Source organism: Ochlerotatus camptorhynchus, unplaced genomic scaffold, assembly GCF_037179485.1.
Source record: "Ochlerotatus camptorhynchus isolate MF236.1 unplaced genomic scaffold, CSIRO-AGI_Acam_v1.1 ptg000002l, whole genome shotgun sequence".
Lineage (NCBI taxonomy): Eukaryota > Metazoa > Arthropoda > Insecta > Diptera > Culicidae > Ochlerotatus > Ochlerotatus camptorhynchus.
Window position 1 is genome coordinate 2275108 of NW_027040494.1, and position 14938 is coordinate 2290045.

Consider the following 14938-nt stretch of genomic DNA (forward strand, 5'->3'; position numbering starts at 1 on the left):
GCTTGCTACAAGTTCTCGCCTTTTTTTTAATAATGGAACCTCGTTGATGTTATCTAATCAACTTTCGATTTTTTTTAGATCCTTAAATTTAAATTATATAACACCCTTGAAATACTCTCACATTTTCCGGATGATCCTATAATTTTTATTGCGTTCCAGAAATTTTCTCTGATCAATCCGAAGTTTCCGGAAATTCCGGTTTCTGCAATTACCTTGAATTTTTAGAACTGCCCTTTAATTCTCTGATCCGTCTTGATGTTCTCGGAGCTTCCCGAAAATTCTCAACTCTAGTGAAGATCTCGGTTCTGCTTTAAAATAAATAAATTTCTCGTAAACACCTTTAGGCATCCCCAAATATTTATGAAGTTTTCATGAATTTTCTGAAGGTCTTTGTAATGAATCTTTCGGAACATCTTGACGGTTCACGATTTTATTTCAGCACCAGAACTATCCTGAACTTGTCCAAACTCACGCTTATAGATGTTTAAACCAATTCAATAGTCTGGGCTAAAGTTTCGGGGACTTCCCCTTAAGATCTCTGGAATTCCCCCAAAGATCTCTAGATCTAGCTTTTCTGAGATCAATAGAACTTCATTATTCACATTTTTGTTAGTACGAAACGAAAGTGCTTAATAGGCCGGAAATGGGGTAGTTAACCCTATCTATTGAATACAACAAAAGTTCCGTGCGTTTTGTGCACGTAAATGCGTAATTTTGTCATCAGAAAACGAGGCGTTTTCGTGATGGCAAAAGTGGTTTCCCTAACACAGTCGCTGAATATGGATACCAAGCGCTGAGCATGCCAGACGGTACCAATCTTTATGCATTTTTGTGCAAATTTTAAGCCCCTCCTGTTAAGAGCATTATGCCAAAAAAAACCTTACCGAATTCTCTTAATAGAAGGGGCTTGAAATTTGCATCAAAAAGTATAAACATAGGTACCGTCCGGTAGGCTCCGATTCTGTGAATGATGTGTTTTCCCTAATAGTGGAAATGGCTCTAATGTTGGCCTATGGATCTAAGATTGGGCCCATCGCTAAAAATCAGCTATTTATCAATTTTATCCAGATGAACACCTCATTGGGACGGTACTAATGGATATTTTTGGTCGTTATTGAAAATTTAGTCGATTGCTGAATTTATGTATGGGCCCAAATTAGGGGCATTTAGGCCGACATTACATCCATTTCCCCTACATATTTCATTTCCGCACCGATATCATTTCCAAGAACATCGTGGAAAAATTTCCACAGTATTGTTCTTAACTAGCTTCTAAGCTTCCAACCCATCGGTCCTTTTCAGGACCGCAAATGGCTAATAAAAGAGAAGACTAAAAAGTAAGAGCTTCAATCCAAGACATATCGTCTAGGATTGGCTTGTACTACATGGATATCGACAGAGCACCTCACAAATTGCTTCCGAATTTCAACCTATCGAACTTTTTCACTGATAAGGAGTTACGAAATTTCTATACTTTTGCTGTGACATCATAACTATTAATCGTAATCCTACGTCAAATCTACGGTCGTGTCAACCTCTTACTTTTTTTCCAAGTATCTAGAACCTCAAAAATTTAAATTGTCAGATCCTGGAGCTTCGAATTTTTGTTTTGAGATCTTAGACTCAAACCAGTTTTAAGGATCATGGACTAATCAAAACATTTCAAGATCCTGCCAGTTCAAAAAATTATAAAGATCTTTATCTATGAAAAATATCAAAAATTCTAGACCTGGTCCTAAATTTTCAAAATAAATTAGGACTTACATAGGTATACAAAATACATTAAGGGTGCAATAAAATTCCCGGTTATATCCTGGTTTTTTCCCGGTTGTTCTGGATCCCCGGGTTGGGGGGTGGCCACAGCTATAGATAAAATTTTCATAAGATGAATTTGAAATTTACATTGACATTTTACATTGGGACTGCAGCTTCTATAGACAGGCTCAGTAATGTTTTTTTTTTTGTTTAAATGTTTGTTTAAATGTATGAACATTATTGAGGGGCAAAAGGATACTTTGTCCCTATTGAAAATCAGCAGCGAGAAACCCTATTTCACCGTAGACGAGCTGAAAGTTTTCACTTTTCGAAGACCATCCACATCTCATGAAATATTTTATCGATGCTGGTTACGTTTTGAACAAGGGAGATAAGAAACACTGAATCACCTACAAGTCAGTTGTCGAGTTGTTGAACCTCCAGCCAAATGAACTAAAGATTTGTCATAAAATTACGTTAACCCCTTTTGGATGTCAAAGATACTGCCCGTCAAAAGGTAAAATACACGGTACAGCTATTATCAAACTCCATCTCACAGGCAATCAGGGGTTAGGCGTGATAACATCTCAAGATGCTTTGATAACCAGTGATTTCCCGAAATTTGGCTTATTGCAAAGAACATGGTACAGGATTGAAATGAACTTAATTTTGGGTTGTTTTTCATTGCTGGGTAGGCGCCAAGTTTTTGCTGGAACGTAAGAGCCAAAGATTGGGAAGAAGTTAGCGCACAAATATATGTAGCGACTCCATTGGAAAAAATAGAAAACTTAATAATCGGAAATTACATTAGCGGACCTTTATCTTTTCCAATGAAGATCTTAAATTTAATTCGTTGTTAGCTTTAATTTAGATTGAATTTTAAGAAGTATTTTCGGTCAACCAAGAAATGGTACTACTACTAGCTTCTAGCTCAAAACTGCAGCATGAAATTGATCCCATGAACATTTCCAAAATGCCATCACATCATTAATCACTTACCCGCTTGTAGTCGAAGCAGTACGCCACATCCATCAGCGTGAACTCGTGAGGCAGAATCTCGTCCTCGTAGATGATGTCCACCTGGATGCGCTCGTTGTCCAGCTGCAGCCCATTCTTGGTGAGAATGAATTTGTACAAGTGGTGAATGGTGACCGCCGCCGGACAGCGCAGATACGTGATAGGAAGTTCCTGCTTCTTCGGGTCGTAGTCCGCTATCGAGTCGTAGTGGTACTCCAGCGACAAGCTGTGCAATGGAATTGGAAAAAGAAATCGATTACTTCATCATCGTCGGGGCTCGGTCGCAACGAAACCTACTTGATTAATTCATCCGGCGAGAAAAAGTTCTGATCGTCCAGATAGTTGTGGTCCGGAGGTTTCCGACTGCCGCCGGTTGGCTCATCCGGACTGCTGCTGCTGCTGCTGCACTGGTCGGCGTAGAATTTGGCCGCCCGTTGATTCTCCGACTGGTGCAGTCCCGGGACCAGCTTGTACACCAGAGATCTCAGTATCCGATCCGGTCTGCAGAGGAGGATGAGAAAGAAAATCCATGAAGATGATATGCCGCAAGCGACGAAAGTGAGGAAACAGCGAGAGATTGAATATTAATTTTGAACCGCTCAAGTATTCATCATTTTGACAGTCGTTAAGCAGCTTGGCAGACGGTTTTGGGGGAGGGGAGAGTTGCAGACGGTTTCTGTTTTCGGCTTCTCTCTTGCCGTCCTTATTGCTGGCCGGAGGCAGGCATATTCCCCTCCCCTTATTAGCGATTTTCAGGCAAAAAGTCAAGTGTGGAAATTACCTTAAATTAGCCACCGTGATCGTTTTGTTGTTGTACGATTTGCATTTGGGACAGTATTTATTGCGTTCCAAGTGTCGTACTATGCAGGACCGGCAAACTGTGGAGAAAGAGAAGAGAAAAATAGAAGGGTGTGAGCTAAGAGGACACAGCAGAAGAAAAAAAACGGTCGAGGATTAGCATATGGTTGGCAGTAGTGCCACATGAGTCGTCGTCGTCGTCGTCGTCGTTGGAAAAAATGGGCGAGTGAAAACTGCACCAATATGGGCGACAAAAAATGAAGGAAAAAGTTTCGGTTCAGATCCTGACAAGGTTCTCCCCTTTTTTCTGTTCTACTACTCTGGAACTGACGGGTCCGATCCCCCTCGAGGGAGTGTTCAAGGCAGGGCTGAACTTCCATCCATGGTGTTTTAAGTTTAATGGCTGTCCTGGAGTCCATCCCTGCAACCAGTCCAGAATGCCAACTTCGGTACTGCGCCAAGTGGGAAGTAATTATTTAACTGAATTTATGGCCGCAGTCAAGCATTCGGAGTGCACTTTTTTCGCCGACTCTCTTTTCACCCGGAGACTGAGTGTCAGTTTCGTCGTATAAGCAATTCAGCGGAAAAAAAATCTTCACCGGCGGCGGTTCGCTGTTCGCTGGACGGTGGTGATTCAAATTGTGTTTGCCAAATTTATTATTGACTTAATCCTGAATTTATGCTACCTACTTGAAGTTTTGTCCTTGTCCGGAATGGGTGCAAAAGACGGAACTGGTGGACCCCGACACGGTGCCATTGAATCAGGTTCCATTTTAGGCTGACCGTTTCGTTTCGGTTCGGAATGATTGGGATGAATTCAAACCATAACAGACAACAACAAAAAAAAACGGGAGAAGGACACAAAAAGCCTAATGTTTATTTATGGTACCATTTGGAGCCGATTGGTTTGTTATTTTTTTGAGGTTATAAAGAAGATAAATAATAATTTGAAGGAGAAACGACCGGACAAGTGTCAATACGATCCAATTTGTCTGGCCAGGTGTTGAGCTGGGAGGGTGATGCGATGGCACACTTTAGTCAGTGAAAGTATGGTTTGGGCTGATCGCCGTCTGTTAGAATTGTATCTTTTCGGATAAGTCATAAAGTAGGTCCTGACCATCCAATATGGCAATAAATACAAGTGTTTGATCTTGTCTGGATGTTGAAATTCCGCATTTATTTTGGATATGGGAATTTACGTATTCTCGGCAACCTAAGCAGCGACCATCTTTCTATAGCCTTTTTCTTCAAGGAACGCACACATATGCAGTATTGGTTTGTTTACAATCTTTTGCTGCCAGCTGATGTAACAATTTCAGTCGAAAGAATTGTCGAAAACTGGTTTGAAACGCTTTTACAAAGCTCCAATCTTCTCTAGCGACTATTGTGGACAATATCTTTTTATTCGGCAACCTTTCTCAACTATAATCGTTTACCAAACAAATCTTACATCAATTCTGAATCAAAGGGTGTGAAACTAATTTAAATCCATCGATAAATGGTCAAGCTATACGCCTTTAAAACCTAACACTATTTTGTTGCACAATTTTTTGATTCGCACCCCAGTATAGTCCACAAAGACGTAGTCCTACGTAAAACATGGCTTTTTAGTGACAGACTTGAAAATAGTGACCTAGTCACTAAAAATTGACCTGCTACCAGCCCTGTAAGAATCAACTTTGCAGAAGACAACCCAAGTAACAATTTTGATTTTATGAGGGTTCTGTCAACCATGATTTGGAAATGTATTATGTTTTAAAACCTTGATAAAATTTGCGATGTTGCTTTCCTGAGAAAAACCTAAAAAAAATCTGTCGAAAAATGAGGAAAATTGACGAAAATTTTACTCAGTCCAGGAGTAGTACCAATAGCAGGGCTGGTAGCGATCACTGCTGTCAGAAATAGTGATTTTAGTGACCATGTTGAATAAATAAGTGACCAAATAGTGACTTAAAGTTGTAAAAATAGTGACTAAAAAGTGATCTAAGAGAAGGCACATCAAAAAAATGTTTGATATTTTAGACTTATTCAATTATTATCTCATAAACACTTATGTACGATATGAACCTTTAAAGCGAGAGATTCAATAGAAAGCTTATAACCAAACCCACGGTATTAGTCACGGTGTTTATTAACTTAAAAAATCTGGAAAAATCGAAATCTTCAGGATTTTTTTTTGTTTCCTTAAAATACCTGGAAGTCTCAAAGAATTTTAAAAAATCTTACTAAGGATAATTTAAAGAAAATAATGAAATTTAAAATACTACCATTTATTTTTTCTCTTTATTTTCATTCACACTTTGAACATTTAAGATTCACAGTGGATTAATCTTCAGTAAGAAATAAATTTTAATAAATTTTTTTTTTTTTTTTTCTGAAGAGCACTGCCTTTCTGTAAAGTTTCCGAAGTTTTTCTAAATTTATGGAACTTTTGTGCTCCCCAAATTTTCATGGAATTAGAACGAAATAATTAATATATTTCTATGATTTTCACTGAAGTTCTCAAGATTTTTCTGAAGTTCATAAAACTTCCCTTTATTATCGACACTAATTTTGAACTTCTTCAATAGTTTAGAGTTTCCTGGTGCCTAAACGATTACTAAATTTCTTTAAAGTTGTATAGACTGCCCTGAATTTATCGGCATTTTTTAAGAACCCGCAAGTTTGAAGTTTCGAAAATGTCCCTTAAGTATTATAGCTATTATTAACACTCGCTTTTCCCTGAACTTATCTATGCTTACCTGAAGTTCTCTAAATTTGTTTAATAATCCATTAAATTTTCTGATACATATTCATAATTCCCTGACGCGTCTGACGTTTAAGGATCAATCATAGAATTCTTGGAATATCCTATAACACCACGGAACTCCTTGTAAGTCGCTGCAAATTTGCTTAAGTTAATGGGATTATTCTGAAGCTATCTGATCGTTCTCGTAATACTCGGAACTTCGCTGAATATCATTAAACTATCTAAAAATATCTAAATTTAGTTCTCTCGAACTTCTGGAAGATATTGCTGCTTGCTAAAAGTTCTCGTTTTTTTTTAATTAATGGAATGTATGTGAAGTGTATGTTCTCTAATCAACTTAGCTAAATTTTCGCATTTTTTAAGTTCTTGAAATCTTCATGATATAACACCCTTAAAATATTCTCACGATCACGTCACGGATGTTCATAAAATTTCCAGAAATTCTCTCGGAGCTTTGCTGAAGTTTTCGGAAATTCACTGAGCTTCTCGAAACTTCTTTAAGGTTTCTAATATTTCCTTGAAATTATATGAACGGCCCTTTGATTCTTTGACCTGCCTTGATGTTCTCGAAGCGTCCATAAAGCTCTTAGTTCCAAGGGTGCAAATACTCATTTCAGCTAAAACAATGTTTTTTTTTATTATGAAATAATTAGATGCTATGATCATATTTTGAATAGGTAAGATACAAGAGGTTGCAAAGAATGTATTTAACATATTAAACCTGTTTATTTCACTTCATGAGTGTCACAATCAGTTATTTTTCACACACTCACTCACTCACTCACTCACTCACTCACTCACTCAGCGATCAGCAAATCGTTTATTGTGACTCATAGAAAGCAAAATTTACAGGTTTTATGTTTCAAACGCATACTTTGTAACCTCTTATTGTAAGTTACAAGTAAAACATACCATCTTTTGGTTTTATTATTCAGAAAAACATTATTTTAGCTGAAATGAGTATTTGCAACCTTGCTTAGTTCTATTGAAGATCGCGGTTCTGTTCGGAAATAAATAGAATTCCCGCAAACACCTTTAAGTTTCCCTAAAATTCTCTGAACTTCTGTGAAGTTTCTGAAATAGTTCTGAAGTTTTCATAAATTCTCTGAAGGTCTCTGTACTTCCCTGAAATTCGCGGAACATGATATGATATGATATATATATGATATATATGATATAAACATCAATACGGCCAGGCCTACTGCGTTGTATTTGCCGCAAAGATGATTCTTGGAAATGAACGGGAACATTTCTTGAATCTACAGGGGTGGAAGGATGCGTGGACATACCGTACCAAACACTCCGGGTTACTATGCGTAGACATATTTCTGATCGATTGGTGATAAAGTTATTGAAATGTGTCCAGGGGCAGCAGAGTTATTAACATTCAAAATCTTTCATAATTTTGTTACATGTTTCAGTTTCGGTTTCCACAAAGTGTACCCCCATATAGAAATCACAGACGTAGTCCTACGTCAAAAAATCCAAATTTCACAACACTGCTTCACGTAGAATAGTGAAGACGCTCAAAAGTAAAAGTACACCGCCTCGGCTGCAGTATCGATGATACCGACCTGGAATTATCCTTAGCTCGGCCGTAAAAGTCTGCACTCGCGACCTTCTATAGAAAAAAAGCGACGAAAAAAAACATAGACGAACAATTTGATAACCGGAAAATTTTCACGTCCGTGTAGAAGCAGGGCACACTTAGATCAAATTGTCAGAAAAATGAGTAGACATCCTGTATATAGAGAAAGACGATTAAACGGCACGACTTAAATAATAATCAATCTTGAAATAAATTCACGCTAAAAAAGTTTAAAATAGTGACTTATTACAAGAAAAAGTGACTTTAGTGACTTGGCCTTAAAAAAGAGACTTTTTAGTGACTGACTTGAAAAAAGTGACCATGTCACTAAAAAGTTACTCACTACCAACTACCGCTAGGCTAAGTGAATCCAATTTTTACTTTTGTCATATTCGGAAAGTTTTTCCCGGATAAACTTGGAAAAACCTGGAAAATCATTAGGCAAATTAACTCATCGCTGAGTTCCTGCACTTTATATGATTTATTAGCTAACTTAACTCAAATTTGGGTCGATCTCATTCGCCGTGCACCAAACCCATTAACGAACAACGTTTTCAGGCATCATCTGTTTTCAATTTACTCGACATCCCAAAACAAACAACTACCCATCACTCTTACAAAACACACTCACACACACACACATAGTCATACCTACACAACCCACTCTACCGAAATCCCATATAAGCGGAAACCTCTGTCAAAACTAATCAACGGAAAAGTGTGATAATCATCAAGCGCGTTAATCTTTGCCTCATTTCCCCCGTAGGCCATGCTTATTGAGCTTGATTGACCGCCCACGGTTGCTACTCTGTTATTGCCAGATCAGCTGTAATTACACAGAGAACCAATAGACGATGCTTGGGACTAGCAATCATCCTCAATGTGTAAAAACTGGTGATCTTGAATTAGGCAATACCAGCGCCGGCCGCGCCCGAACACAGGTCAAGAAAGGAATGGGAAGGATTGTGTTGACATGACACTCGCTTTGATGGAAGCCGAGAACACCTCTGCACTTCCACGAGGAATCACTGGGATGTTGGATAAGAGGGTTGGGTTTGCAGCAGGGTTCGTTTTGGTAAACGATAAGCTGAATTAATGTCCTAACGATCATATAACGCGAAGGAGCTTGGGACTAAACCCACGGTCTTCTGCTCAGTAAGCAAAAACGTTTGCCACTAGGCAGACGAGCACCTTTTTAATCACCGAGTTGCTGTTATTACCATGTAGTCATATTAACAAATAAAACGATTGACGAATCTTGATTGTGGATGGGCCTGAGATTAGACTCATGATGTTCTGCTCAGTAAGCAAAAACGGTTGCTCTAAGGCCACCGAGCCCCTCATATCACATAATACCGTTGCTCAAATTTTTGTATCCATTCAAACCCGGAACCAACGACAACAACGAGTTTCGCAAAATACACGATACACAAGCGATTTTACTATAAATCTCTTTGATATGTAAGAACCTGGGACCGCGTTTTTCTGCTCAGTAAGCAGGCCACTGTAACCGACGATCTTTCAAATCCGAAAACTAAAAACTACGAAAAAGTACTTAGGCCTTCATTAAGTTCCACATTCACGCGACGTACAATGTTTCAATTTGCTCTTTACGTATTGTTCAGGCTAGGCCCTTTTCAAAATTTACGCGAGAAATACGCACAATCGTCACCTACCTCGCAAAACTGGTTCCAAACGACAACAAAGGCATAAGCAACGATGGATTGTTGAACTTTGCTGGCTCCGGTGGTGTAGTGCACAGCAAAAAAAATGTAATATCGATCAACGTAATTCAAGCTGATGTATGGAATAATGATGTAGGGTAGATGTACCAGCCACGGCTATACGCTCCTATTATGATGCGCTCCAATCATGGCATATAGGATTTCCATAGGCCATGACTGGAACACACCACAACAGGAACGCACAGCCACAACTGGTACATCTACCCTAATTGTAATTTTGTAATTTATCCGCACACACCCTGGTCGACCACTGTAAACCAATCTGCCGTAAAGCGTTTTCGGTTTTTGTTTCTGGATCTTTAGTTGCCTCTGTGATATACTTACTTGCGGCATACTATTTTGGGAGTGTATATGAGCGTGTACCATGTACGGTAGCTCATCTCTCATCGTGATGGTGGGACATAGTAGACAAATTAGAGAGAAAACAAGGAGGTATTAGTATTAGTTATATGTAAACAAACAAAACAAAAGTTAGATAATGCGGCACTGTAACTACTACTATTTTAGAGGTATGATTCGTCATGTTTAACTCAATGTTTCAATTGAGGCAAACTATCTATCTTACAATTACAAAAGCAAACCTAAACTTACAATTATATGCAAATGCAAAATGAAACTTGACAAATCATCGTCAATTCCCTTATTCCAGGGCAGGGGCTGACGATTTGAATCTAATTTTGATCAGTGAACGGGCACCATATGGTACATTTTCTCACCATGAACCTATCATTTCCAGCCTATCTGAACTATTTAATAAATGGAAGCCATAACATGGGTTACGCTCCCCCTAAGCGGGCCCTCCGCATCCTGTCTCTGTCTTATCTCAAATACAAAATGCCAATGGTATGAATGTATCTATATATAACTTGGAAATGACGTACAATCAAATAAACCCGTAACCCACTCACTTGGTCAGGCTTCAGAATCGTCCAGTGGGCAGTGCACTCTAAACTCCAAGTTCCCTTTTTTTCAAATTTACCGCAAATTTGATATTTTACCCATTGAGTGTTGATTAGTCACAATGAAACATTGTGACAGAAGTTGAGGTTACTAGTGTATTAAATAAACTAGGTCCTATTTAGGATTATATCTGAAAAATCCAAATCTGGCCAACGCCCACCCTAAACCTAAACCTGTTCTAATCCACCTGAAATGACTAACGAATGGAAGACTTTGACTACCCAGCCATGCAATAGTCTCATTCCGTGCCTCATGGCAACTTGATGATTCTATTGCGCTCATCTTCTGGCACCACCCAGGGGAGACTTGGTCCTGTACCCAATGCTTAACTTATCTCCATTCCACTCAACTACTCGCAATTTCGTGTGATATAGTGGGCGGAATATTATTATATGAGACAATTCAATGCAGACGTCTTTCCAAATTTGGCAGATCGACAGGTAATCGGTGAGTTACCACGATAGTTGCTATTCAACAACTCGACAACGTCCCATCGTCAACGCCTGCTATGAGAATTTCCCATTGCAGACGCCAACGAAATGACGTCATCGAGCTATCGATCAACTACCCTGGTTATCGCCTGGTACCTTATAGCACGATGCTAGGAGGCGAACCGGAAGAATCGATGAGCTACCTCCCCCATCCCCCGTAGGCCATGCTTATTACAGCGAAAGCCGAGGTGGTTCCTTCTCACCACTTCTCATCGGAGAAGTTCTTCTCGTATTCTGACACCATGTTCATTCCTTTACATATAGGTAGGTAGGTAGCTGGGTTATAGTGATATCGGAAACGATAATGAAACAGAGCAAGACGGACGGAGAGTCGCAAACTTCATTTCCCAGCATTCAGCCTCAGCCGCACCACGATGAAAAGCCGGGAATGATGAAAGGGCTTTACCGATTCGCGCGACGACTGAAACCCAACCGCCCAAGATGCGAAGGGAGAGAAAGAAACCGAAGAACTCAATCCGTTCGACGCGACGTGAGCTGCCCATTCCCATTCCCATGGAGAGTGGATTGCCTAGCTTTATAGCCTATTCGTCTCCTATCAAGGCTATTCGGATGATTGATCTATTCGTCAGTGATTCGGTTTCTCCGATGATCTCCGATAGGTGGTGGAGGTGAACCTTCATTCTCAACCGATATCGTAATTTATGGACATTAATTCTAGCTGGAGGGATTGTAATGTACAGTTCACGCTCATCGAACCTCGCACCTCGGAGCTATGAACGAGTAGTTGGGCCAACCAGGGTAGATGCGTCTCCTTGTTCTTCTCACAAAAGAATTCAATTTCAGTGCTTTTCCCCTTTCCTTTTCATAATGGTAACGTCTATATTTTCGTCGTTTGTCTGCGGCTTACATTGTGTTTGGGCTTTTTTCATCACCCTACAAAGTAGTTTACACGGACGTACACAGGTTGTGGTAAGAAAGTGATTACTAATCTGCAGGTGAACACCGTAATTTCTCACGCCTCAGTTTTTGGGCAAATCTCTGTTCCCGAAGAATTTAATTAAAGCTTAATCATGAATCCTCGGCGAATCTCCCGTTACATGTATAGACGACGCACAACTTGGGCGTTAAAACCCGTCATAACAAAGTCGATCGCAATTATGACAACACAAACAGCACTTTTATAGCATCGTTTCGAGCTTTTATTTCCTGGCTCTGACAGTAACGACAACATAAATCCCAATATGACCAGCAGCAGCGAGAGCAGCGGCCGGGCAGTGAAGGCAAACCGGTGTGTGATCCAACATTAAAATGACCATAAAACGCTCCAAATCATATTTCGCTTGATAAACTCGCTTCCTCATTAATTTTCGCGCTTCTCTGCCGCTTCCTTTACTACCGAACGGGCTGGCAGCACGTCCAAAACCAGATCCTTCCCAAGCCTTGGGATTCGATATTCTTCTTCACACACGCGATCGAAAATAGTTCGAGCTCATTTTGCGCAAGTCACGCCAAGGTTGGAGCACTTGGAAATGAATGACTTATAACACCCAACTGGAGTGAGCCTCGGAATTGTGGCCAAGAAAGGGGAAGAGCCCATTCGTTCTGCCACCCATTCTTCATTTGTTTATTTTGGGTGCGCTTAATTCGGAAGCTTTGGTCGTTGACTGTGCGTTTCTTTTTGTATGGTCTCCTTTTCACGTTTCTTTTATTCTTTTCCTTGAGTGAATGCTTCTTCTCTCTCCCTTGGCTTGGTTTAGGCAATATTTAAATCTTCTCTTTTGTGTGGTGCTGGTCATAAATTTGTATAAATTAGATTTAAATACAGTAGCTTGATTAATTAATTACGGCAACCGGGAAGTGCGAAACGTTGAACTTGGATTCGGATAAAATGGGTTTGGGTACTTGTAGCACATGAAAGATGTGTTAACGCAGCCTTTGAACAAATGATCGCATTTAGAAATTTAGAATTAGTATGCTTTGTCGATGCGAAAACTTCTAGGGTTTTTGATCTAATTTCCGTCCTACTAAGCACAACCCGCGCTTATTTCATTTCATTTTTCATTTTGCAGCGTTTGGTGGGGCAATGGGAGCGCAAGTCAATCCAAAGCCGAGGATAAAGGACGGGTAATGGCTGAATAGTCTATGCGGACCACTTGAACGCCATTGGAAAAGAAAGGGATTGAAGAGGCCGGTTATTGGGGGGTTTTGAGGAAATGACACATAGTGATGCTAAATGTAAAGAAACCGAAAATCCATCTCCCACTGATTCATCCTTTCACATATATATAAAGGGTGATACGGTCAAAATTTGGTCAAGGGAAAACGCGTGTAAATCGGTGAAATCGTTTATTTAAAAAATCAAATTAAATTTCTTTTCAAGTTCAATTAGTATAAAATTCAGGAAAAATATTCAGTTAGGCTTCCGCATTTCCAAATCCGAATTGCCGGGTCTTACGCTTGACCCCTGCCATCAGATTTTGTACAGCCACCTTGTCCACCTTCTTCGCCGCAGAAAGCCAGTTTGCCTTGAACTGCTGCTCGCCCTTAGCAGTTTTTTTTGGTCTTCTTTAGGTTCCGCTTGACAATAGCCCAGTATTTCTCAATTGGGCGGAGCTCTGGCGTGTTGGGAGGGTTCTTGTCCTTGGGAACCACCTGCACGTTGTTGGCGGCGTACCACTCCATGGCCTTTTTACCGTAATGGCAAGATGCCAAATCCGGCCAAAACAGTACGGAACAACCGTGTTTCTTCAGGAAAGGCAGCAGACGTTTATTCAAACACTCTTTCACGTAAATTTCTTGGTTGACAGTCCCGGAAGCTATGAAAATGCTGCTTTTCAAGCCACAGGTACAGATGGCTTGCCAAACCAGATATTTCTTTGCGAACTTTGACAGTTTCATGTGCTTGAAAACATCTGCTACCTTTCCCCTTCCTTTTGCCGTATAAAACTCCTGTCCCGGAAGCTGCTTGTAGTCGGCTTTGACGTAGGTTTCGTCGTCCATTACCACGCAGTCAAACTTCGTCAGCATCGTCGTGTACAGCTTCCGGGATCGCGCTTTGGCTGTCGTATTTTGTTTATCATCGCGATTTGGAGTCACTACCTTCTTGTAAGTCGATAGTCCGGCTCGTTTTTTGGCTCGATGCACGGTTGTAGACGATACACCCAGCTTATTTGTGGCATCTTGGAGAGAGAGGTTAGGGTTTTGCTTGAAACTACCGGCAACTCTCTTTGTCGTCTCAGCGGCTTCCGGTTTTCGATTTCCCCCCGATCCAGACTTCCTGGCTGTCGACAAACGTTCCCCAAACACTTTAATTACATTTGTAACGGTTGATTTGGCAACTTTTAGCGATTTTGCCAACTTTGCGTGCGAGTAGCTCGGATTTTCGCGATGCGCGAGCAAAATTTTGATACGCTGCTCTTCTTGCTTGGACGGCATTTTGACAACTGAAGAGTGAATTCCAAAATCAAAATAGGAGCAACATTCTACACACACACACCTTCAAAATGAGGGGTGTTCAGGTTTTTTAAATGCAAAATTGAAAGAAATACGTCAAGTTGATATTGACCAAATTTTGACCGTATCACCCTTTACCAAATTGATATTTTAAAGCAATAATCAAAATAAATAGACAATACATGAAAAGGCTAGTTTCCAGTTGCTTTACAGGCTATTTAATATATATTAGTGCGTCCCAGGTGATACCTTCAAGTGACTAAAAGGCTTCACTTAGAAGTTAGTTTCCTAGCTGATTTTTAAATTAAATCGGGTATATGCTTCAACTACGCTCACACGTTTCCACTATGTCGCACCACAAAAATACGTATGGTTATGTCACAATAGAAGCACGCCACAGTGGAAATCCCGAGCCATAGTT

General features: G+C 40.1%; 1 protein-coding gene across 4 annotated transcripts in view; it reads right to left on the reverse strand.

The window, feature by feature from the left end:
- Window positions 1-14938, reverse strand: part of Su(z)2 (Suppressor of zeste 2) — a 177618-nt gene that overhangs the window by 32679 nt on the left and 130001 nt on the right. For all 4 annotated transcript variants that reach the window (XM_065222944.1, XM_065222814.1, XM_065222885.1 and 1 more), the window contains exons 3-5: window positions 3554-3650; window positions 3070-3273; window positions 2755-2998 (exon numbers count right to left, since the gene is read on the reverse strand). In XM_065222944.1, the coding sequence (XP_065079016.1) occupies window positions 2755-2998; window positions 3070-3273; window positions 3554-3650 (545 nt within the window). The remainder of the gene's footprint in view (window positions 1-2754; window positions 2999-3069; window positions 3274-3553; window positions 3651-14938) is intronic.